The following is a 22041-nucleotide window of genomic DNA, read 5'->3' on the forward strand; positions in this document are numbered from 1 at the left end:
TGCTGTATTGTGTCGTTCTGTTCTTTCACATCAATGACAATAGCCTCTTTATTTTTTACTTTTTTTCTACATTGTAGAATAATAGTGAAGACATCAAAACTATGAAATAACAAATATGGAATCATGTAGCAACCCCAAAAAATGCCAAACAAATCAAAACACGCTCCACATTTGAGACTCTTCAAAGTAGCCACCCCCTGCCTCGATGACAGCCCCGGACACACTTGGCACTCTCCCAACCAGCCTCAGGAGGAAGTCACCTGTTAATTCACATTAGCCTCTTTACTGTTGTACTGAAGTTATCCCTGGGCTAAGCAAACCCCATGGGTTCTAGAGTGTTTTCGTCGTCATACCAAAGTTCTAGGATGCTTTCAAGTGTTGTTTCTAGAATTTTTATCTGATAGTTCTCGGTTGTTATCAACAGAACTCTCTTGAGTGAGTTTTCTAGAGTTATAGAAAACAGTTCCTCGTGTTCTTCAGGGAGCGTTGGAAAGGACAGAGGAGGGAATGTGCTGCCAGCGGTTAAAGTGGAGGATGTGGACAGAGACGTAGGGATGAGAGGGGGTCACAACATACCCCAGATCATCACCTCCCAGGACCCCCTGTCCATCTCTCTGACCGTGTCTCTCGCCCCCGGGACCAAGCGCAGGTAAACTGACTATACACTCTGCTGCTTCAAAAGCCTGTCTGATGATTATAGTAGCTGCACAGACTTGCTCTATGGTGATTTGCCTAGGATGACAGACAAACATTTAATTTACTAGCCATATTGCCTTAATATCACTCTCTCTTTTTCTCACACATTCAGCAAAGCTGTGGCTGCAGAGTAAGTTAAGACAGCTTTGTTTGTGCAGTTTATCTCTTGTCCCTTGTCTCTTTGTCTCCTATTTTTTATTTATTTATTTATTTTACCTTTATTTAACCAGGTAGGCAAGTTGAGAACAAGTTCTCATTTACAATTGCGACCTGGCCAAGATAAAGCAAAGCAGTTCGACAGATAGAACGACACAGAGTTACACATGGAGTAAAAACAAACATACAGTCAATAATGCAGTATAAACAAGTCTATATACAATGTGAGCAAATGAGGTGAGAAGGGAGGTAAAGGCAAAAAAGGCCAAGATGGCAAAGTAAATACAATATAGCAAGTAAAATACTGGAATGGTAGTTTTGCAATGGAAGAATGTGCAAAGTAGAAATAAAAGAAATAATGGGGTGCAAAGGAGCAAAATAAATAAATAAATTAAAATTAAATACAGTTGGGAAAGAGGTAGTTGTTTGGGCTAAATTATAGGTGGGCTATGTACAGGTGCAGTAATCTGTGAGCTGCTCTGACAGTTGGTGCTTAAAGCTAGTGAGGGAGATAAGTGTTTCCAGTTTCAGAGATTTTTGTAGTTCGTTCCAGTCATTGGCAGCAGAGAACTGGAAGGAGAGGCGGCCAAAGAAAGAATTGGTTTTGGGGGTGACTAGAGAGATATACCTGCTGGAGCGTGTGCTACAGGTGGGAGATGCTATGGTGACCAGCGAGCTGAGATAAGGGGGGACTTTACCTAGCAGGGTCTTGTAGATGACATGGAGCCAGTGGGTTTGGCGACGAGTATGAAGCGAGGGCCAGCCAACGAGAGCGTACAGGTCGCAATGGTGGGTAGTATATGGGGCTTTGGTGATAAAACGGATTGCACTGTGATAGACTGCATCCAATTTGTTGAGTAGGGTATTGGAGGCTATTTTGTAAATGACATCGCCAAAGTCGAGGATTGGTAGGATGGTCAGTTTTACAAGGGTATGTTTGGCAGCATGAGTGAAGGATGCTTTGTTGCGAAATAGGAAGCCAATTCTAGATTTAACTTTGGATTGGAGATGTTTGATATGGGTCTGGAAGGAGAGTTTACAATCTAACCAGACACCTAAGTATTTGTAGTTGTCCACGTATTCTAAGTCAGAGCCGTCCAGAGTAGTGATGTTGGACAGGCGGGTAGGTGCAGGCAGCGATCGGTTGAAGAGCATGCATTTAGTTTTACTTGCATTCAAGAGCAATTGGAGGCCACGGAAGGAGAGTTGTATGGCATTGAAGCTTGCCTGGAGGGTTGTTAACACAGTGTCCAGAGAAGGGCCGGAAGTATACAGAATGGTGTCGTCTGCGTAGAGGTGGATCAGGGACTCACCAGCAGCAAGAGCGACCTCATTGATGTATACAGAGAAGAGAGTCGGTCCAAGAATTGAACCCTGTGGCACCCCCATAGAGACTGCCAGAGGTCCGGACAGCAGACCCTCCGATTTGACACACTGAACTCTATCAGAGAAGTAGTTGGTGAACCAGGCGAGGCAATCATTTGAGAAACCAAGGCTGTCGAGTCTGCCGATGAGGATATGGTGATTGACAGAGTCGAAAGCCTTGGCCAGATCAATGAATACGGCTGCACAGTAATGTTTCTTATCGATGGCGGTTAAGATATCGTTTAGGACCTTGAGCGTGGCTGAGGTGCACCCATGACCAGCTCTGAAACCAGATTGCATAGCAGAGAAGGTATGGTGAGATTCGAAATGGTCGGTAATCTGTTTGTTGACTTGGCTTTCGAAGACCTTAGAAAGGCACAGTAGGATAGATATAGGTCTATAGCAGTTTGGGTCAAGAGTGTCCCCCCCTTTGAAGAGGGGGATGACCGCAGCTGCTTTCCAATCTTTGGGAATCTCAGACGACACGAAAGAGAGGTTGAACAGGCTAGTAATAGGGGTGGCAACAATTTCGGCAGATAATTTTAGAAAGAAAGGGTCCAGATTGTCTAGCCCGGCTGATTTGTAGGGGTCCAGATTTTGCAGCTCTTTCAGAACATCAGCCGAATGGATTTGGGAGAAGGAGAAATGGGGAAGGCTTGGGCGAGTTGCTGTTGGGGGTGCAGTGCTGTTGTCCGGGGTAGGAGTAGCCAGGTGGAAAGCATGGCCAGCCGTAGAAAAATGCTTATTGAAATTCTCAATTATGGTGGATTTATCAGTGGTGACAGTGTTTCCTATCTTCAGTGCAGTGGGCAGCTGGGAGGAGGTGTTCTTATTCTCCATGGACTTTACAGTGTCCCAGAACTTTTTTGAGTTAGTGTTGCAGGAAGCAAATTTCTGCTTGAAAAAGCTAGCCTTGGCTTTTCTAACTGCCTGTGTATAATGATTTCTAGCTTCCCTGAACAGCTGCATATCACGGGGGCTGTTCGATGCTAATGCAGAACGCCATAGGATGTTTTTGTGTTGGTTAAGGGCAGTCAGGTCTGGGGAGAACCAAGGGCTATATCTGTTCCTGGTTCTAAATTTCTTGAATGGGGCATGTTTATTTAGGATGGTTAGGAAGGCATTTTTTTTAAATATCCAGGCATCCTCTACTGACGGGATGAGATCAATATCCTTCCAGGATACCCCGGCCAGGTCGATTAGAAAGGCCTGCTCGCAGAAGTGTTTCAGGGAGCGTTTTACAGTGATGAGTGGCGGTCGTTTGACCGCTGACCCATTACGGATGCAGGCAATGAGGCAGTGATCGCTGAGATCTTGGTTGAAGACAGCAGAGGTGTATTTAGAGGGGAAGTTGGTTAGGATGATATCTATGAGGGTGCCCGTGTTTAAGGTTTTGGGGAGGTACCTGGTAGGTTCATTGATAATTTGTGTGAGATTGAGGGCATCAAGTTTAGATTGTAGGATGGCTGGGGTGTTAAGCATGTTCCAGTTTAGGTCGCCTAGCAGCACGAACTCTGAAGATAGATGGGGGGCAATCAGTTCACATATGGTGTCCAGAGCACAGCTGGGGGCAGAGGGTGGTCTATAGCAGGCGGCAACGGTGAGAGACTTGTTTTTAGAGAGGTGGATTTTTAAAAGTAGAAGTTCAAATTGTTTGGGTACAGACCTGGATAGTAGGACAGAACTCTGCAGGCTATCTTTGCAGTAGATTGCAACACCTTTTGCAACACCTATTGCCTAACCTTGTATCGCCTTTCCTTTAGTGGCTCGCTCCTCCCGGTGGAAGAGAGAAGTGCTGAAGAGGATGATGTTTTTGGTGTTGATGACTTGGAGATGCAGACCGGCCTCCTGACTGTGGAAGATGGGTGAGTGATGCCACACAGGCAAATGCACAAGACGCATGCAAAACCAGTGGAGGCTGCTGAGCGGAGGACAGCTCTTAACAATGGCTGGAACAGAGTTAATGGAATGGCATCAACCATTTGGAAACCACGTGTTTAATGATTTGATACCACTCAACCTATTCTGCTCCAGCCCGTCCTCCCCAATTAAGAAGCCACCAACCTGTTGTAATACAAACACGCATGCACACTCGCATGCATGGTACACTTGCACACACTCACTCACTCACTGATGATGTCGTATCCTGCAGGGATCGTCCAGCATCAGCGGCAAGCTATGGCAGTGTGATTGTCCAAGAGAGAGTGACTACACTGGTCAAGCTGTTTAAGGCGAGGACTGTCCGCAAGAAGGAAAAACTGATGGACCCTGATGAATCTGAGGAAGACAGCCCTCAAACCTGTAGGTTACCACTAAGCATGACCTTTAACTTGTGACCCTGACCCTTGACCTTACAACAATCAAAATACACAATTGCCAAATGATTTTCTAAAATGTGCAAATGCAACCCTGACCCACATCCATTTTCACATAACCTATAACTTTTGACCTCTCACTCCCAGCCCCAGCCAAGGCGCCCCCTCCCCCTCCTCCCCCTCCCCCAGAAGAGGACAAGGACATCTCAGCCCCGGTGGAGGAGGAAGAGGAGGAGTACTGGGACTTCTATGGATACCCAATCAAAATCCTCAAACTTCCCAAAATGCCCCCACTTCCTAGTTGGCTTCAAACCATAGTGGACTATCGTTTCCCTTCCAGCATCGACCCTTATACTGGTGAGCTATATACCAAAACATATTATACTTAAGCACTAAAGCCCGAGGTGGTGTGGTACTGTATATGGCTAATATTCCACAGCTAAGAGCTGTTCTTAAGCAAGACGCAATGCAGAGTGCCTTGGTACACCCCTTAGCCGTGGTATACTGGCCATAAACCACAAACCCCTGAGGTGCTTTACTGCTATTATAAACTGGTTATCAACATAATTATACAGTAAATATACCACACGCCCTAGGGGGGTGTGGTATATTGCCAATATACCACTTTTAAGGGCTGTTCTTAGGCCCGATGCAACACGGTATTGCCTGCATACAGCCCTTAGCCGTGGTATATTAGCCATATTCTACAAACCCCAGAACAGTAAACAAGTCATTTCTTGCCATACCCATGGTATACAATCTAATATACCACTGCTTTCAGCTAATCCGTATCCAGGACCAAAACTTTAGAATAGTGGATAATATCCCTCACCAATTTTACTACCACATACCCCTGTTCCATTATACATTCCTATACAACACATAATGATACTTTACCGACATGACTTTCCTCGTTAAATAAAGGTTAAATAAAATACAAATATAAATGACCAACTGGCTGATGAGTGCGCCTCTTACAGGCCCATCTCACTTCTGAATCTTGACAATAAAATATTAACTATCTTTACCAACCTGACCTTGGTCCCTGATACTAATGTAATGAAATCCTAATATACCTTTTAGCCCCCACTGAGTTTTTATATTCATGTTGTAGTTGACTCTGCTCTGCTCTGTCTGTGCCTCTCGTCTCCCTGTAGACCTGGTCTACGTGGTGTGGCTGTTCTTTGTGATGATGGCGTGGAACTGGAACGTGTGGCTGATCCCGGTGCGCTGGGCCTTCCCCTACCAGACTGCAGACAACATCTACTGGTGGCTGTTAATGGACTACACCTGTGACCTTATTTACATCACCGACATCCTGGTCTTTCAGCCCCGCCTGGAGTTTGTACGCGGAGGAGATATTGTGGTAAGGGGATCTGGATCCTCACATAGACTGTAGGCAATCACATATGCACCATGCTTATACAGACAGGTACATACACACAAACAGGCCCTCACACAAACTGGCCCTCTATGGCAAGTAGTACTAGAAAATGTATGCCAACACAGACAATCATACACACAGATTATTCAGAAACACCTCTAAAAGGCACATACATATACACATTTATAGATACAAGGAACTAAATGATGTTCTAATTTCTTCTCTTTTCTTGCAGTGTGACAAAAAGGACATGAGAGACAACTACATGACAACGGAACGATTCAAGGTGAGGCTGAAGCTACACTGTTTCTCCTTGTTGACTGGGCTAGTAGACAAGTAACTCTATATTTCTCAGATGGATGTGAGGGAGTGTTGTTTTGTAAAGGAATGATTTGTCTTTCAGATGGATTGTGTCAGTATGTTCCCCATGGAGATATTTTACTACTTTACTGGCGTTAACTCCCTTCTCAGATTCCCCCGCCTACTGAAGGTACACACACGCACGCACGCACACACACACACACACACACACACACACACATTGGAGTGCTTAGACCTTAGTGATTAGTGATTGACGCCTCTCTTTCTCTGTTTCAGTACATGGCTTTCTTTGAGTTCAACGACCGTTTGGAAGCAGTCATGAAGAAAGCCTACATCTACAGGTCCCAGAGAGGGACACATAGAACACACTCTGACCATCAACCACATATACATACTCTACACAGGACATTCGCTCAACACAAAACACTCAGCAGAGAAAACCCTACACAGACACACTCAACGCGCAATACACATAATTAGCCAGCAGAGGATGCTGTAGCCCTTACTGAGCTCTAGTAACTTTTTCTCATTCCCCTCCTCGCTCTCTCTCCCTCTCAGAGTGATCCTGACCACTTCCTACCTGTTGTATTCTCTCCACATCAACGCCTGTCTGTTCTATTGGGGTTCTGACTACGAGGGGCTGGGGTCCACTAAGTGGGTCTACAACGGCAAAGGGAACAGGTGAGGAGAACACCGCTAAACAGTCACAAAACGGCCGAAAAACCCTCACACCAACCACATTACCACAAAACATCCAGCTTTTTCCAAGTCCTCTTCTGCGGTCACCTTTAGAACTGTTCATTCATCCCAGACGCGTGTGCGTGTGTGTATTTGTCGGACATCTGTGTGTATACAGTGCCTCTGTCTGTGTGCCCAGTTATATCCGGTGTTACTACTTTGCTGTAAAGACCCTGATCACCATCGGTGGACTCCCGGACCCAACCACCGTGTTTGAGATCACATTCCAGCTCGTCAACTATTTTGTTGGCGTCTTTGCTTTCTCCATCATGATTGGTCAGGTAGGTGCAGCAAAGACAATCCATGTTCATTGGGGCATCCAACAGAAAATAATGGCTCAGATTGATGGCTCAGATCATACGTTCTTGTTTCTGAGCGTTTGGTTCAGTTTCATGCCTACTGAACATAAGGCTTGTTGTTCTGCTGTTGTTCCAGATGAGAGATGTGGTGGGGGCTGCCACAGCGGGTCAGAACTACTACCGGGCCTGTATGGACAACACCATCAAGTATATGACCTCCTACCACATCCCCACAGAGGTCCAGAACCGAGTCAAGACCTGGTACGACTACACCTGGAAAATACAGGGCATGCTGGGTGAGGAACGTTGGCTAAATGTTGTGAGAGTGCTGCATGTCGAAATGTTACGAAGATATTGTTTCTGTTATTGGCCTATTTGCCCGCTCACCATCCCCCTATCTCTCTCCTTCTCTCTGCCCATCTGCCTCCCACCTTACCTTTTTCCCTCTTGCTGCCTCTTGGTCTCTCTCTCTCGCTCTACAGATGAGCAGGAGCTGTTGATCCAGCTGCCGGATAAGATGAGGATGGACATGGCTGTGGATGTTAACTACTCCATCGTGAGTAAAGTGGCCCTGTTCCAGGTAAGGGGAGGGAAAGAGTCCAGCACAGGAACTCAGACACTGCAGCCCTCATCTTTGTCAAATCTTCAATAATACATACTATACTCTCTCGCTCTCTCTTTCTCTTGCATTCTCTTTTTTTCTCTCCAATTGTACTAAACCCCCCCTTTTCATGTCTCTCCATTCCCCGCCTCTATATCTGCCCCCCTCTCTCTCTCTCTCTCTCTCTCTCTCTCTCTCTCTCTCTCTCTCTCTCTCTCTCTCTCTCTCTCTCTCTATTCCAGGGCTGTGACAGACAGATGATCTTTGACATGTTGATGAGGCTCAAGTCTGTGGTCTACCTGCCTGGGGACTTTGTCTGTAAAAAGGTAGGCCAGTGGAGTAATGCCCTCACCCTCCCATCACAGCTTTACCCAAAGCTTAGCCTAAATCACTTGCACATGGTCCATTCTCCCTCTGTAAACCGTACCTCTAATTGTACCTGTGTGCCTTTGCTATGATCGGATATAATGTGCTGTGTGTCCCGTGTGGGCAGGGTGAGATCGGCAGGGAGATGTATATCATCAAGCAGGGGGAGGTTCAGGTGGTGGGAGGACCTGATTTGAAGACTGTGTTTGTGACAATCAGGGCCGGCTCTGTGTTTGGAGAAATCAGGTGAGAGCTCCCCCTTAATCACTGGTCCAAATCTTTTCCTCATATACAGTATCATGTATTGGAATATCTAAGGGCTGTACATTGTACACAATCCCAATGAACCTGTTTCAGCACTCATGCATGCTACGTCTCTAACTTGCCTCTAGCATGTCTCTAAGCATGTGTTTGGTGTTTGTTTGGCATGTAACCCATATATGTCCTCCGATTGGACAGCTTGCTGGCAGGGGGCGGGGGGAACAGACGCACGGCCAATGTGATGGCTCACGGATTCGCGAACCTCTTCATCCTGGATAAGAGGGACCTCTCAGACATCCTGGTGCACTACCCCGAGTCCCAGAAACTCCTCCGCAAGAAGGCCAAGTGAGGGGGTGACCTCTCGAATCCAACGTTCCTACCTTTTCCAGTTCACCTATCCCTCTCTTCTTACCCAGGACATAGCCAAAAGGCCTGAGGGGGAAGGTCAAATGGATGGGCTGGGAAGTGGGATATGAGTCTCGGGGGAAGGGTAGATGGGGATGGTTAAGGTGCTCTCTCTTTCTCTCTCTTTACCATAGCCTCTATCTCTCCGCTTCATCTCTTCCTCCATCCGTCACTATCTCCCTCTGTCTGTTCGTCCACTCTGTATCTCTCTCTTTCTCTCTCTTTACCATAGCCTCTATCTCTCCGCTTCATCTCTTCCTCCATCCGTCACTATCTCCCTCTGCCTGTTCGTCCACTCTGTATCTCTCTCTCTTTCTCTCTCTTTACCATAGCCTCTATCTCTCCGCTTCATCTCTTCCTCCATCCGTCACTATCTCCCTCTGTCTGTTCGTCCACTCTGTATCTCTTTCTCTCTCTTTACCATAGCCTCTATCTCTCCGCTTCATCTCTTCCTCCATCCGTCACTATCTCCCTCTGTCTGTTCATCCACTCTGTATCTCTATCTCTTCCCCTCTCTACTGTAATTCTCTCTCTCTGATCATGGCTACGAGGAGAATTGAGTTCCTGATGAAGTATTATTGGTTTAAGTGAGAGGCAGGCAATATATATATATATATATATATATATATATATATATATATATATATATAGTACCAGTCAAAAGTTTGGACACACCTACTCATTCAAGGGTTTTTCTTTATTTTGTACTATTTTCTACAATTGTAGAATAATAGAGAAGAAATCAAAACGATGAAATACCACATATGGAATCATGTAGTAACCAAAAAAGTGTTAAACAAATCAAAATAGATTTTAGATTCTTCAAAGTAGCCACCCTTTTCCATGATGACAGCTTTGCACACTCTTGGTATCCTCTCAGCCAGCTTCATGAGGAATGCTTTTGGAGTTCCCACATATGCTGAGCACTTGTTGGCTGCTTTTCCTTCACTCTGCAGTCCGACTCATCCCAAACCATCTCAATTGGGTTGAGTTCAAAGGGTTGTGGATGCCAGGTCATCTGATGCTGCACTTCATCACTCTCCTTGGTCAAATAGCCCTTACACAGCCTGGAGGTGTGTTTTGGGTCATTGTCCTGTTGAAAAACAAATTATAGTCCACTTAGTGCAAACCAGATGGAATGGCGTATCGCTGCAGAATGCTGTGGTAGCCATGGTGGTTAAGTGTGCCTTGAATTCTAAATGAATCACAGACAGTGTCACCACCAAATCACCCCCACACCATCACACCTCCTCCTCTATATTTCACAGCGGGAACCACACATGCAGAGATCGTCCGTTCACCTACTTTGCGTCTCACAAAGACATGGAGGTTGGAACTAAAAATCTCAAATTTGGACTCATCAGACCAAAAGACAGATTTCCACCAGTCTAATGTCCATTGCTCGTGTTTCTTGGCCCAAGAAAGTCTCGCTAAGTCTTCTTCTTGGTGTCTTTTAGTAGTGGTTTCTTTGCAGCAATTCGACCATGAAGGCCTGATTCACAGTCTCCTCTGAACAGCTGATGTTGAGATGTGTCTGTACTTGAACTCTGTGAAGCATCTGTTAACTCTTAATGAACTTATCCTCTGCAGCAGAGGTAACTCTGGGTCTTACTTTCCTGTGGCAGTCCTCATGAGAGCCAGTTTCATCATCGCTCTTGATAGTTTTTGCGACTGCACTTGAAGAAACTTCTTGAAGTTCTTGAAATTTTCCCGAAATGACTGACCTTCAAGTCTTAAAGTAATGATGGATTGTTGTTTCTCTTTGCTTATTTGAGCTGTTCTTGCTATAATATGGACTTGGTCTTTTACCAAATAGGGCTATTTTCTGTATACCACCCCTACCTTGTCACAACACAACTGTGGCTCAAACGCATTAAGAAATTAATGCTTTCCAGGTGACTACCTCATGAAGCTGGTTGAGAGAATGCCAAGAGTGTACAAAGCTGCCATCAAGGAAAAGGGTGGCTACTTTGAAGAATCTCAATTAAAAAATATATATATATATTTTTTTTAAGTTAACATTTTTGTTTAACACTTTTTTGTTTACTACATGTTCCCATATGTGTTATTTTATAGTTTTGATGTCATCACTATTATTATACAATGTAGAAAATAGTAAAAATCAAGAAAAACCCTGGAATGAGTAGGTGTGTCCAAACCTTTGACTGGTACTGTATACAGTGCCTTGCGAAAGTATTCGGCCCCCTTGAACTTTGCAACCTTTTGCCACATTTCAGGCTTCAAACATAAAGATATAAAACTGTATTTTTTTGTGAAGAATCAACAACAAGTGGGACACAATCATGAAGTGGAACGACATTTCTTGGATATTTCAAACTTTTTTAACAAATCAAAAACTGAAAAATTGGGCGTGCAAAATTATTCAGCCCCCTTAAGTTAATACTTTGTAGCGCAACCTTTTGCTGCGATTAAAGCTGTAAGTCGCTTGGGGTATGTCTCTATCAGCTTTGCACATCGAGAGACTGAATTTTTTTTCCCATTCCTCCTTGCAAAACAGCTCGAGCTCAGTGAGGTTGGATGGAGAGCATTTGTGAACAGCAGTTTTCAGTTCTTTCCACAGATTCTCGATTGGATTCAGGTCTGGACTTTGACTTGGCCATTCTAACACCTGGATATGTTTATTTTTGAACCATTCCATTGTAGATTTTGCTTTATGTTTTGGATCATTGTCTTGTTGGAAGACAAATCTCCGTCCCAGTCTCAGGTCTTTTGCAGACTCCATCAGGTTTTCTTCCAGAATGGTCCTGTATTTGGCTCCATCCACCTTCCCATCAATTTTAACCATCTTCCCTGTCCCTGCTGAAGAAAAGCAGGCCCAAACCATGATGCTGCCACCACCATGTTTGACAGTGGGGATGGTGTGTTCAGGGTGATGAGCTGTGTTGCTTTTACGCCAAACATAACGTTTTGCATTGTTGCCAAAAAGTTCCATTTTGGTTTCATCTGACCAGAGCACCTTCTTCCACATGTTTGGTGTGTCTCCCAGGTGGCTTGTGGCAAACTTTAAACAACACTTTTTATGGATATCTTTAAGAAAAGATATCCACTCTTGCAACTCTTCCATAAAGGCCAGATTTGTGCAATATACGACTGATTGTTGTCCTATGGACAGAGTCTCCCACCTCAGCTGTAGATCTCTGCAGTTCATCCAGAGTGATCATGGGTCTCTTGGCTGCATCTCTGATCAGTCTTCTCCTTGTATGAGCTGAAAGTTTAGAGGGACGGCCAGGTCTTGGTAGATTTGCAGTGGTCTGATACTCCTTCCATCTCAATATTATCGCTTGCACAGTGCTCCTTGGAATGTTTAAAGCTTGGGAAATCTTTTTGTATCCAAATCCGGCTTTAAACTTCTTCACAACAGTATCTCGGACCTGCCTGGTGTGTTCCTTGTTCTTCATGATGCTCTCTGCGCTTTTAACAGACCTCTGAGACTATCACAGTGCAGGTGCATTTATACGGAGACTTGATTACACACAGGTGGATTGTATTTATCGTCATTAGTCATTTAGGTCAACATTGGATCATTCAGAGATCCTCACTGAACTTCTGGAGAGAGTTTGCTGCACTGAAAGTAAAGTGGCTGAATAATTTTGCACGCCCAATTTTTCAGTTTTTGATTTGTTAAAAAAGTTTGAAATATCCAATAAATGTCGTTCCACTTCATGATTGTGTCCCACTTGTTGTTGATTCTTCACAAAAAAATACAGTTTTATATCTTTATGTTTGAAGCCTGAAATGTGGCAAAGGTCGCAAAGTTCAAGGGGGCCGAATACTTTCGCAAGGCACTGTATATACAGTTGAAGTCGGAAGTTTACATACACCTTAGCCAAATACATTTAAACTCAGTTTTTCAAAATTCCTGACATTTAATCAGAGTAAAAATTCCCTGTCTTTGGTCAGTTAGGATTACCACTTTATTTTAAGAATGTGAAATGTCAGAATAATAATAGAGAGAATGATTTATTTCAGATTTTAATTATTTTATCACATTCCCAGTGGGTGAGAAGTTTACATATACTCAATTAGTATTTGGTAGCATTGCTTTTAAATTGCTTAACATGGGTCAAACGGTTCGGGTAGTCTTCCACAAGCTTCCCACAATAAATTGGGTGAAGTCTGGTTCATCCCTGTGACCAATTTCCAAATTCCTGAGGGTACCACGTTTATCTTTACAAACAATAGTACGCAAGTACATGGGACCACGCAGCCGTCATACCGCTCAGGAAGGAGAAAACTGTCTCCTAGAGATGAATGCACTTTGGTGCGAAAAGTGCAAATCAATCCCAGAACAACAGCAAAGTACCGTGTGAAGATGCAGGTGGAAACAGGTATCTACGGTATCTATATCCACAGTAGAACAAGTCCTATACCGACATGACCTGAAAGGCCACTCAGCGAGAAGAAGCCAGTGCTCCAAAACCGCCATAAAAACACAGACTACGGTTTGCAACTGCACATGGGGACTTTACCTCAGTCTGACTGACCTGACTACTTTTGGGAGAAATTTCCTTTGGTCTGATGAAACAAAAATAGAACTGTTTGGCCATAATGACCATTGTTATGTTTGGAGGAAAAGGTTGGATGCTTGCAAGCCGAAGAACACCATGCCAACCGTGAAGCACGGGGGTGGCAGCATCATGTATTGGGGGTGATTTGCTGCAGGAGGGACTGGTGCACTTCACAAAATAGATGGCATCACCAGGAATGAAAATTATGTAGATATATTGAAGCAACATCTCAAGACATCAGTCAGGAAGTCAAAGTTTGGTCGGAAATGGGTCTTCCAAATGGACAATGACCCCAAGCATACTTCCAAAGTTGTGGCAAAATGGCTTAAAGACAAAAAAGGCAAGGTATTGGAGTGGCCATTACAAAGCCCTGACCTCATCCCATAGAACATTTGTGGGCAGAACTGAAAAAGCATGTGCGAGCAAGGAGTCCTACAAACCTGACTCAGTTACACCATCTCTGTCAGGAGGAATGTAAACAAAATTCGCCCAACTTATTGTAAGAAGCTTGTGGAAGGCTACCCAAAACATTTGACCCAAGTTAAACAATTTAAAGGCAATGCTACCAAATACTAATTGAGTGCATGTATACTTCTGACCCACTGGGAATTTAATGAAAGAAATCAAATCTGAAAGAAATCATTCTCTCTACTATTATTCTGACATTTCACATTCTTAAAATAAAGTGGTGATCCTAACTGACCTAAGACAGGAAATTTTTACTCTGATGAAATGTCAGGAATTTTGAAAAACTGAGTTTAAATGTATTCGGCCAAGGTGTATGTAAACTTCCGACTTCAACTGTTTACAGTGTATTAGTTTGCGTTTGTATGCCACATGTGTGCATGCCTAAATGTTTCAAGCACACAAAATGCATCAATGTACACAGTGTGTATGCACAGTGTGTATGCACAGTGTGTATGCACAGTGTGTATGCACATATCTAAAAGCTTTACCTCAGTCTGACGGACCTGACCACAACTTCTCCCTGCCTTCCTCCCTTTCCAGAAAAATGCTGACGAAGGATAAGAAGCCAGAGGAAAAAGCAGAGGTGAAGGAGACTGGCGAGGTGATCCCAGACAGGCCAGAGACCCCCAAGCTGTTCAAAGCAGCCCTGGTGATTACAGAGCAGGCAGGCATTAAGGGCACCTTCGCCAAGCTGAAAGAGGGCTACAAACCTGCCGAGACTGAGGTAAACAGCACACACATGCATTTACATGCACACACCTAGTGTCATACACACAACACACCTATCTCTTTGTCTGTCCCCAACTCTCCCTTCTCACACCCTCCCTCCTACTCTCTCTTTTTTGTGGATGGATGGAAAATGGTCTGAAATCAATCTTTGTTCTCTCTCTCTCTCTCACACCCAAAACGCCCTCTACCCCCAGTCCTCTGGACTCCCCATACCTCCTCCCTCCCCGATGGTGCACCGTCGCTCCCCCATCCCCCCTACAGATGCCCAGGTCGAGGATGATGAAGATGCGGTTTCCGAGACGACCGACAGTATGATGCTCATCCGCATGACACGCCGTCACAAAGGCGAGGAGCTCCTGTCCGTCGAGCAGAAGCCTGGAGATGAAGAGGAGGAGATGGAGAAGAAGTAGAAGGAGACCGAGAAAGAAATTGACAGAAAGAGAAGGGGAAGAAATGTTGTGATCACCCGCTACTCTTCTATACTCTTCTGTGTGTATTTTGACTGAGATTTCAGACTGAAATGGTTAAAAAATATATATATATATTTCTCTATTGCCGAGTTCACTTCATGTCAGAAACTCTGGATCTCCGAGTTAATATGAACGTAAGTTATTTGCGTAGAGCTTTCTATTGGTAGATTATGATACTTCCCAAGTGGGAAACTCGAGTATCATCTTTCTATAACGAGCAAGCAAGTCGGAAATGTCTGAGTTTCCGACATGACATGAACACGGCATATGTCCCCCTCGGGTTAAGTTCACTTTACAGAGTTATCCTGTCATATTCTGTGTGCCCCTTCTGTCCCTCACTCTCTCGTGGTCTCACTGATGTTGTGTGTGTTACTGACCGATACTCACTGATGTTGTGTGTGTTAAATGCGTTTTAGTACCTTAAAGCGGCAATTAGCAGTTGAAACAATATCCAGGACTTCCCGTTTCTTTTTCGGTAAAAAGCTGAGGGATGGAGAAATGTAACCACTGTCAAATTCATAGACAGAGCTATGGATGGAAGGATTGACCATCCATGATATCAAAATGTAGTGTTATGCATGTTTTGAGGCTATATAGTGTTTGTTTACATTTGTTTTGCTTAAAACATTGAAGTAAAACAAGCTTGTTATTTTGGGTTCTGAAATGGTATGACAGTTGAACTAAACTCATGAGACATTCATAAGTTATATTCTTCAAGAATGAATGGGTACATATCATTCATTTATATGTACAAAAAAATTATGTAGCAACTGCAGATTGACCCTTTAATCCTTATTGATGCTTCATAATCCTATATAGCCTTGTTATAAAACTCCATTGCCCAGGGGGCTTAGCTCCAGGTCTCCTACTGTTTCCTGCTTCGAAGTACTGCCACTCTCCCCAAGAACCTGTGACAGAGGCAATATGGCCTTAACCAAAACCTAGATGTTGCTGGTTTCTATATTTCCTTAGCCATTCCATTTTAAAAGAGAGGCCATTTTCTTTTATAGTCTGTGTCACAAGAGTGAACACTAGTATGTTTAGCATTTCATCTTTGGGAAAACATCTGTGTTTCTCTTATCTGAGGTATATGGGCAAACTTTTTTTTCTTTCGTATTTGAACTCTTAAGAGTGAGTGGTCCTGTGTTGGTTTTCTTTGGTGCCGTGACGCATCACACTAGTCGAAATCTGATTGGCTGATTCAGGGTCATGCCATGTGTCCTTCTGTCTGCAGGAGGAGCACAAATGGGTTTCAATGATTTTACTGAGTTTTCGAGGTCAGAGAGAGTGTGTGTGTAAAATGTGGAAATTAGTGTGTATGAGCAGGAAGAGGAGCAGAAAGTCAGAGGAAGTGTTCATTGTGTCCGTCTCAACCATACAGGGAAAGGCAGAATAAAAAGGCGGGAATAAAACAATGCTGAGCAAGCCTCAGAACTAACCTCTGTCCAATTCTGTGCTTACATCTCAGGGTGTGATGAAGTGTGTGCTTTACTTGTGGTAGGAGTCACATTTGAACTGATATTACAGTTAACTTTCCAACCCCTTCCCATATCTATCAGTGACCTTAAGTCAGGCACATAGTGGGTTGTCATAGTGGGTTCTTTTTACACACCATAGCATACTTCAGCCATAAAAAGATGCCTAGGTGCTATTAGAAGATTTAGGACTAGATTCAATCCGTATCGCAGAAGTAGGATATCAAGGAAGATCAGCATGATATGTTCCCGCATTCGCCGATACTAGATTCATGGTTAAACTATGCACGTGTCGGCTCAATTCGAAAATGACCTTTTCATTTTAACGTGGATCTTCCTAGATACTTCCGTGATACGGATTGAATCCAGCCCTTAAGCGTAACGCTCAGGGATTATGCCCATATTTCATGTTTTTACGAGACTGTTTTTAACGTGGATATATATCAGTCGACTGGACGTGCTTTTTTTGTGTCATTTTCAACTGAGAAAATATCATTTTGAACCATTTTGGAAACAAAAGCTTGTGAATCCAAAGTCAAGCATTTATAGATATTTTGTTGTTGTTGTTTAGTGTTTAAATTATATCTTTGGAACCAACAGCTGAATAAAACTGGCTATGTAAACTCCCTTGTTGGATTCAGATAGATTTTTGATAATGAAGAAGAATGTTTTACAGATGACAATATGCCGAGTGTTGTAATAGGTATGGTGAAAGCATATGTATGCAGCTTGTAAACAATAAAAATACTGCGCTTACTGAAGATTGTGTAAAGTGTGAGAGAGAGAGAGAGAGAGAGAGAGAGAGAGAGAGAGAGAGAGAGAGAGAGAGAGAGCCCACCTGCATCCTATGTCTGCCAGTTGCTATAGGTCAGAACTGTGGTAAAATAAAAGGCAACAAAGTGATCCCTTGATATACATCTTTTATGCTCTCATGATTTGCATCAGGACCACTGGTTGGTAATGAAGACGTTTCAGGGCACAGTGAAAAACTGTTTTGCTTGAGTTTTGAGCTTTTGACAGGCCTTCTAAACGGGACATTCGCATGAGTAAAGCACAGCACAGATCAGTAAAAAAAAAAAATGCATTCATTGTGGTGTAGTTTTTTTGACCAATGAGAAAGTCAAGGAAACACGCTGCGGGGAAAATATATTATGGGCGCAAATACCCCTTGCTGAGCCCCTATCTTCTTCTTCTGAGGTTTAACAGCGGGTGGCATCCAATTTGTTGCATTACCGCCACCTACTAGACTGCAGTACAACTCCCTTATACTTTACTTGAAAAAGAAAAATTTACTAAATAAATACCCTACCATCTGACACTATATACTCACTCATTTCAAAATAACATAAAATGAATACCACCCTACTCCCCTAATTTAATGTATTTATTCCTACCTCATGCCATCACCCTGAAAGGATGGGACATCACCACTTAACACACCCTGTAACTCTTCTGATGTCAAGTCTCGCACACCCAAATACCTCTCTGCAGCTGCCACCAGAACCTCAATTTTCTGAGACTTCCGATCCATGCCTGTGTAACAGTATAACTTTATACTGTCCCCTCGCCCATACCCGGGCGCGAACCAGGGACCCTCTGCACACATCAACAACAGTCACCCATGAAGCATCGTTACCCATCGCTCCACAAAAGCCGCGGCCCTTGCAGGGCAAGGGGAACAACTACTTCAAGGTCTCAGAGCAAGTGACGTCACCGATTGAAACGCTATTTAGCGCGCACCACCGCTAACTAAGCTAGCCGTTTCACATCCGTTACACCTGCAGTATGTACAATTGAAAACCATTGCTATAAATCCAATCTTCCTGAAACTTATTTCACTGGTTGGCCTATCTGTCTGTACTGGTATATCTCTACTACTCTCACCACTCCTCACCCTCAACCCATCTTCCTCAACTTTCTTCACTGCCTCAGCATATGACAACTTCTGCACTACTCTAACCCTGGAAACCTCTACCTACCTCTCTCGCATATGGGACATTACAATTAACACATTCCACTACGTTCCCCAATACTACACATTCCTTTTGTCGCATGCCCTTCTGCACATTTCTCAGACCTTGGACCCTCCCTCCTACACACTGCTGCCACATAGGAACACCTTGGACCCTCCCTCCTACACACTGCTGCCACATGCCCATAAGCTTGACACACCCGTACCATCTTAATGTGTTCGGCACATAAGCTTGACACCCGTACCATCTTAATGTGTTCAGCACATAAGCTTGTACAGGATACCTTTATAGATACCTTTATTCACTGTCAGGCAAAGACTCAACTTCAAAACTCAAAAGAACAGACAATGGCTCTTCTGTTTCCCCACTCTCACCACCCTGTCTGCGTCGCATCAAACGACGAGCATCACATACACCGGGAATCTTTGCCCTCAGCTGGTCAACTTTTATATCTACTGCTACCCCAGTTATCACTCCTTTCATTGGTGCCCTTTTCTTGAGAACGAAACGATTCACTTTTATTGCCCCCATTCGTTTTACTTCGAGCGCATTCTCCCTCTGCCCAACAGAAACACAAACAATTATCACTTGACCACTTCTAGTTACCCTCACCGATTCCACATGACCCAACTCTTTTTCCACCCACCGTGAAACCACAAATGGATCAGCCAAAAGGCGAGAGTTCACTTTCTCCATAAACTTCACTCCTACTGTCACAGACTCTTCTTCATCCTGATCCTAGGTGCACACCTCGGTCTCCGATAACTTTACTGCACCAACCACCTCTGATTCTTCACCCTCATTCACTTCCATTTCTCCTCCTGTCTTCAGCTCCCTCTGCTTACACTTTCTACCATTCTTCTTTGACAAACCATCTCCCTTTTATCCACCCCAAGCTCACCCTCTTCTTCCCTCACTCTCTTAGACCTCTTCTCCCTCTCTTTTTTCCCTCCATCCCTTCTCCATTTTCCAAGTAGACGTCTTCTTGTGATAATACTGCCGCTCCATCCCGCACACCCATCTTGTACTTGCTTTCTCTAGGGACTCCATTTTCCCCTTCCAGAGTTCTGCTCATGTCCCCAATAATGTGCCTCTACCCGAGTCCCTATCAACCCGGATGTTCCGGTTTTCATGGGAAATGGAAAGAGAGCCTGTGCCATGACTTCCGCTTTTGGACGTTAACAAGGCGATACTCCGCCTTCACATTTACTGGATTGGTTAAACAGTGCAGAAGATAACCATTTCCCCCGTCAAGACCAGTATGTAGGATATCTAGTTTCAGGTGTTTATTTTACGCCTGCTATGTTAGGTTATTGCGCATATACTGTATCTGCATTTCCCTTGTCAAAGTATTTTATTGGATAAACTAGTTTAACATTAAGATATTTACTCCAAACAGTTGAGCGTGTTATCGGTCAGCAGGTCAAGCAACAACACAAGGAGAGAAACATATGTCAAAAGTCTCGCTCTTTTGGTGCTTTCAAGACAACTGGGAACTCGAAAATAACAAGGTCAAATCATGACATCGGACATTGGGAAAGTGATGCAAAGTTTCCGACTTGGAAGCCGCGAAAAAAAAATCCCTGTTTGAGCTCGTTTTTTTCCCGAGTACATAGTTGTCTTGAACGCAATGAAGTCGGAGATGTCCGATTCCGCGTTTTTTTTAACGCGGCAATATGTCTGGTCTCTGAAGTGCAGTCAGCTGGTGAATCCACTCCAAATCTCGAGGAGTCTTGACTTTCGGCCGCGGCAAAAAAAAAAAAACTTATCCACGGAAATATTTGCACCTCTGAATTCTGGATGGGCTACTAAATGATTTGCGCTGTGCAACACAGTCCAACCGCGACTATTGATGTGAGTTATTTGGTCAACTCGGGAATAACAAGGGGAGGTTTCGCGTGTTGGACCGAGTGGTAAGAGTTGCACTATTTTCCTTTAGCACGTTTGTTTTCCATTTCCCCGTTTATATTACATTGTTTTACATTTGCACACGCGTTTACAAAGTAAGTTGTAGTTACCTTGTCAAAAAGAATGTTGGTTTGTATTAACTATTGGCAAGCCGCGAGTTGCATATTGATTTTGCAGCGTGGTCGCCTACTTGGCAAGGCGCTCAACACTGACGTTTCAGCCCAAAGCAACATTATCAAATTGCTCTGCGTTTGTTTTCGGTGCTTACAGAAAATGGCAACAGAGCACATCCAATTCACTGAAAACAGCTGTGGTTCACACCATTCAGCCGTTTCCACGCATGTCAAAAAATAAATGTAACCAGCGTTTTTATTTCAATGTTGACCTGTGCGACCGTGAAAGGTGTATGTGTGCGCCGACTCATGTATGTAAATTCAGCAACAACAAAAAAACATTTATTTTCAGCAAACTTAACGTAAATATTTGTATGAACATAAGAATCAACAACTGAGACACAAACTGAACAAGTTCCATAGACATGTGACTAACAGAAATTAAGTAATGTGTCCCTGAATAAAGGGAGGGGGGGGGGGGGTCGTCAAAAGCAACAGTCAGTATCTGGTGTGGCCACCCGCTGCATTAAGTACCCCACTCTTCCACCAAGGCACCTGCAAGTTCCCGGACATTTCTGGGGGGAATGGCCCTCACCCTCCGATCCAACAGGTCCCAGACGTGCTCAATGGGATTGAGATCCGGGCTCTTCCCTGAACATGGCAGAACACTGACATTCCTGCCTTACAACAGGCCTACAAGCCCTCAGTCCAGCCTCTCTCAGCCTGTTGTGGACAGTCTGAGCACTGATGGAGGTATTGTGCGTTCCTGGTGTAACTCGGGCAGTTGTTGTTGCCATCCTGTACCTGTGTGATGTTCGGATGTACCGACCCTGTGCAGGTGTTGTTACACGTGGTCTGCCACTGCGAGGACGATCAGCTGTCCATCCTGTCTCCCAGTAGCGCTGTCTTAGGCGTCTCACAGTACGGACATTGCAATCTATTTCCCTGGCCACATCTGCAGTCCTCATGCCACCTTGCAGCATGCCTAAGGCACTTTCACGCAGATGAGCAGGGACCCTAGGCATCTTTCTTTTGGTGTTTTTCAGTCAGTAGAAAGGCCTCTTTAGTGTCCCTAAGTTGTCATAACTGTGACCTTAATTGCCTACCGTCTGTAAGCTGTTAGTGTCTTAACGACCGTTCCACAGGTGCATGTTCATTAATTGTTTATGGTTCATTGAACAAGCATGGGAAACAGTTTTTAAACCCTTTACAATGAAGATCTGTGAAGTTATTTGTATTTTTATAAATTACCTTTTGAAAGACAGGATCCTTTAAAAAGGGACATTACTTTTTTTGCTGAATTTGTATATCTATGTGGTTATTTTTAGCATGTATATCTTGGTGGGGCAAACTCCCCAAAAATATTTTAGATGTGTGCCAGCAAAGACACACAATACTAAACAATACATTAATTGCACCATAACGATGACAAGCTGTGCCCACAAACTGTTAGGGCCTTCATAAAGCTG

At 44.0% G+C, this 22041-nt stretch overlaps 2 protein-coding genes across 12 annotated transcripts in view; both read left to right on the top strand.

Moving 5' to 3' along the window:
* Positions 1-17481, top strand: part of LOC109895296 (cyclic nucleotide-gated cation channel beta-1) — an 87431-nt gene extending 69950 nt beyond the window's left edge. For 9 of the 10 annotated variants that reach the window (XM_031830572.1, XM_031830580.1, XM_031830581.1 and 6 more), the window contains 18 exons: positions 481-649; positions 809-826; positions 3981-4082; positions 4370-4518; positions 4680-4889; positions 5690-5898; positions 6152-6202; positions 6320-6406; positions 6514-6578; positions 6796-6918; positions 7115-7256; positions 7411-7570; positions 7757-7854; positions 8118-8201; positions 8369-8487; positions 8701-8847; positions 14445-14628; positions 14828-17481. In XM_031830572.1, the coding sequence (XP_031686432.1) occupies positions 481-649; positions 809-826; positions 3981-4082; positions 4370-4518; positions 4680-4889; positions 5690-5898; positions 6152-6202; positions 6320-6406; positions 6514-6578; positions 6796-6918; positions 7115-7256; positions 7411-7570; positions 7757-7854; positions 8118-8201; positions 8369-8487; positions 8701-8847; positions 14445-14628; positions 14828-15043 (2333 nt within the window). In that variant the 3' untranslated portion in view covers positions 15044-17481. The remainder of the gene's footprint in view (positions 1-480; positions 650-808; positions 827-3980; positions 4083-4369; positions 4519-4679; positions 4890-5689; positions 5899-6151; positions 6203-6319; positions 6407-6513; positions 6579-6795; positions 6919-7114; positions 7257-7410; positions 7571-7756; positions 7855-8117; positions 8202-8368; positions 8488-8700; positions 8848-14444; positions 14629-14827) is intronic. The other variant, XM_031830574.1, reaches the window with a different exon arrangement.
* A 2724-nt stretch (positions 17482-20205) lies between these two features.
* The window catches only part of LOC109895558 (kinesin-like protein KIFC3), a 67650-nt gene continuing 65814 nt past the window's right edge, over positions 20206-22041 (top strand). The window contains exon 1 of one of the 2 annotated variants that reach the window (XM_031830599.1): positions 20206-20464. The gene's annotated coding sequence lies outside the window, so the exon portion shown is untranslated. The remainder of the gene's footprint in view (positions 20465-22041) is intronic. The other variant, XM_031830593.1, reaches the window with a different exon arrangement.

This window comes from Oncorhynchus kisutch, linkage group LG8, assembly GCF_002021735.2.
Source record: "Oncorhynchus kisutch isolate 150728-3 linkage group LG8, Okis_V2, whole genome shotgun sequence".
Lineage (NCBI taxonomy): Eukaryota > Metazoa > Chordata > Actinopteri > Salmoniformes > Salmonidae > Oncorhynchus > Oncorhynchus kisutch.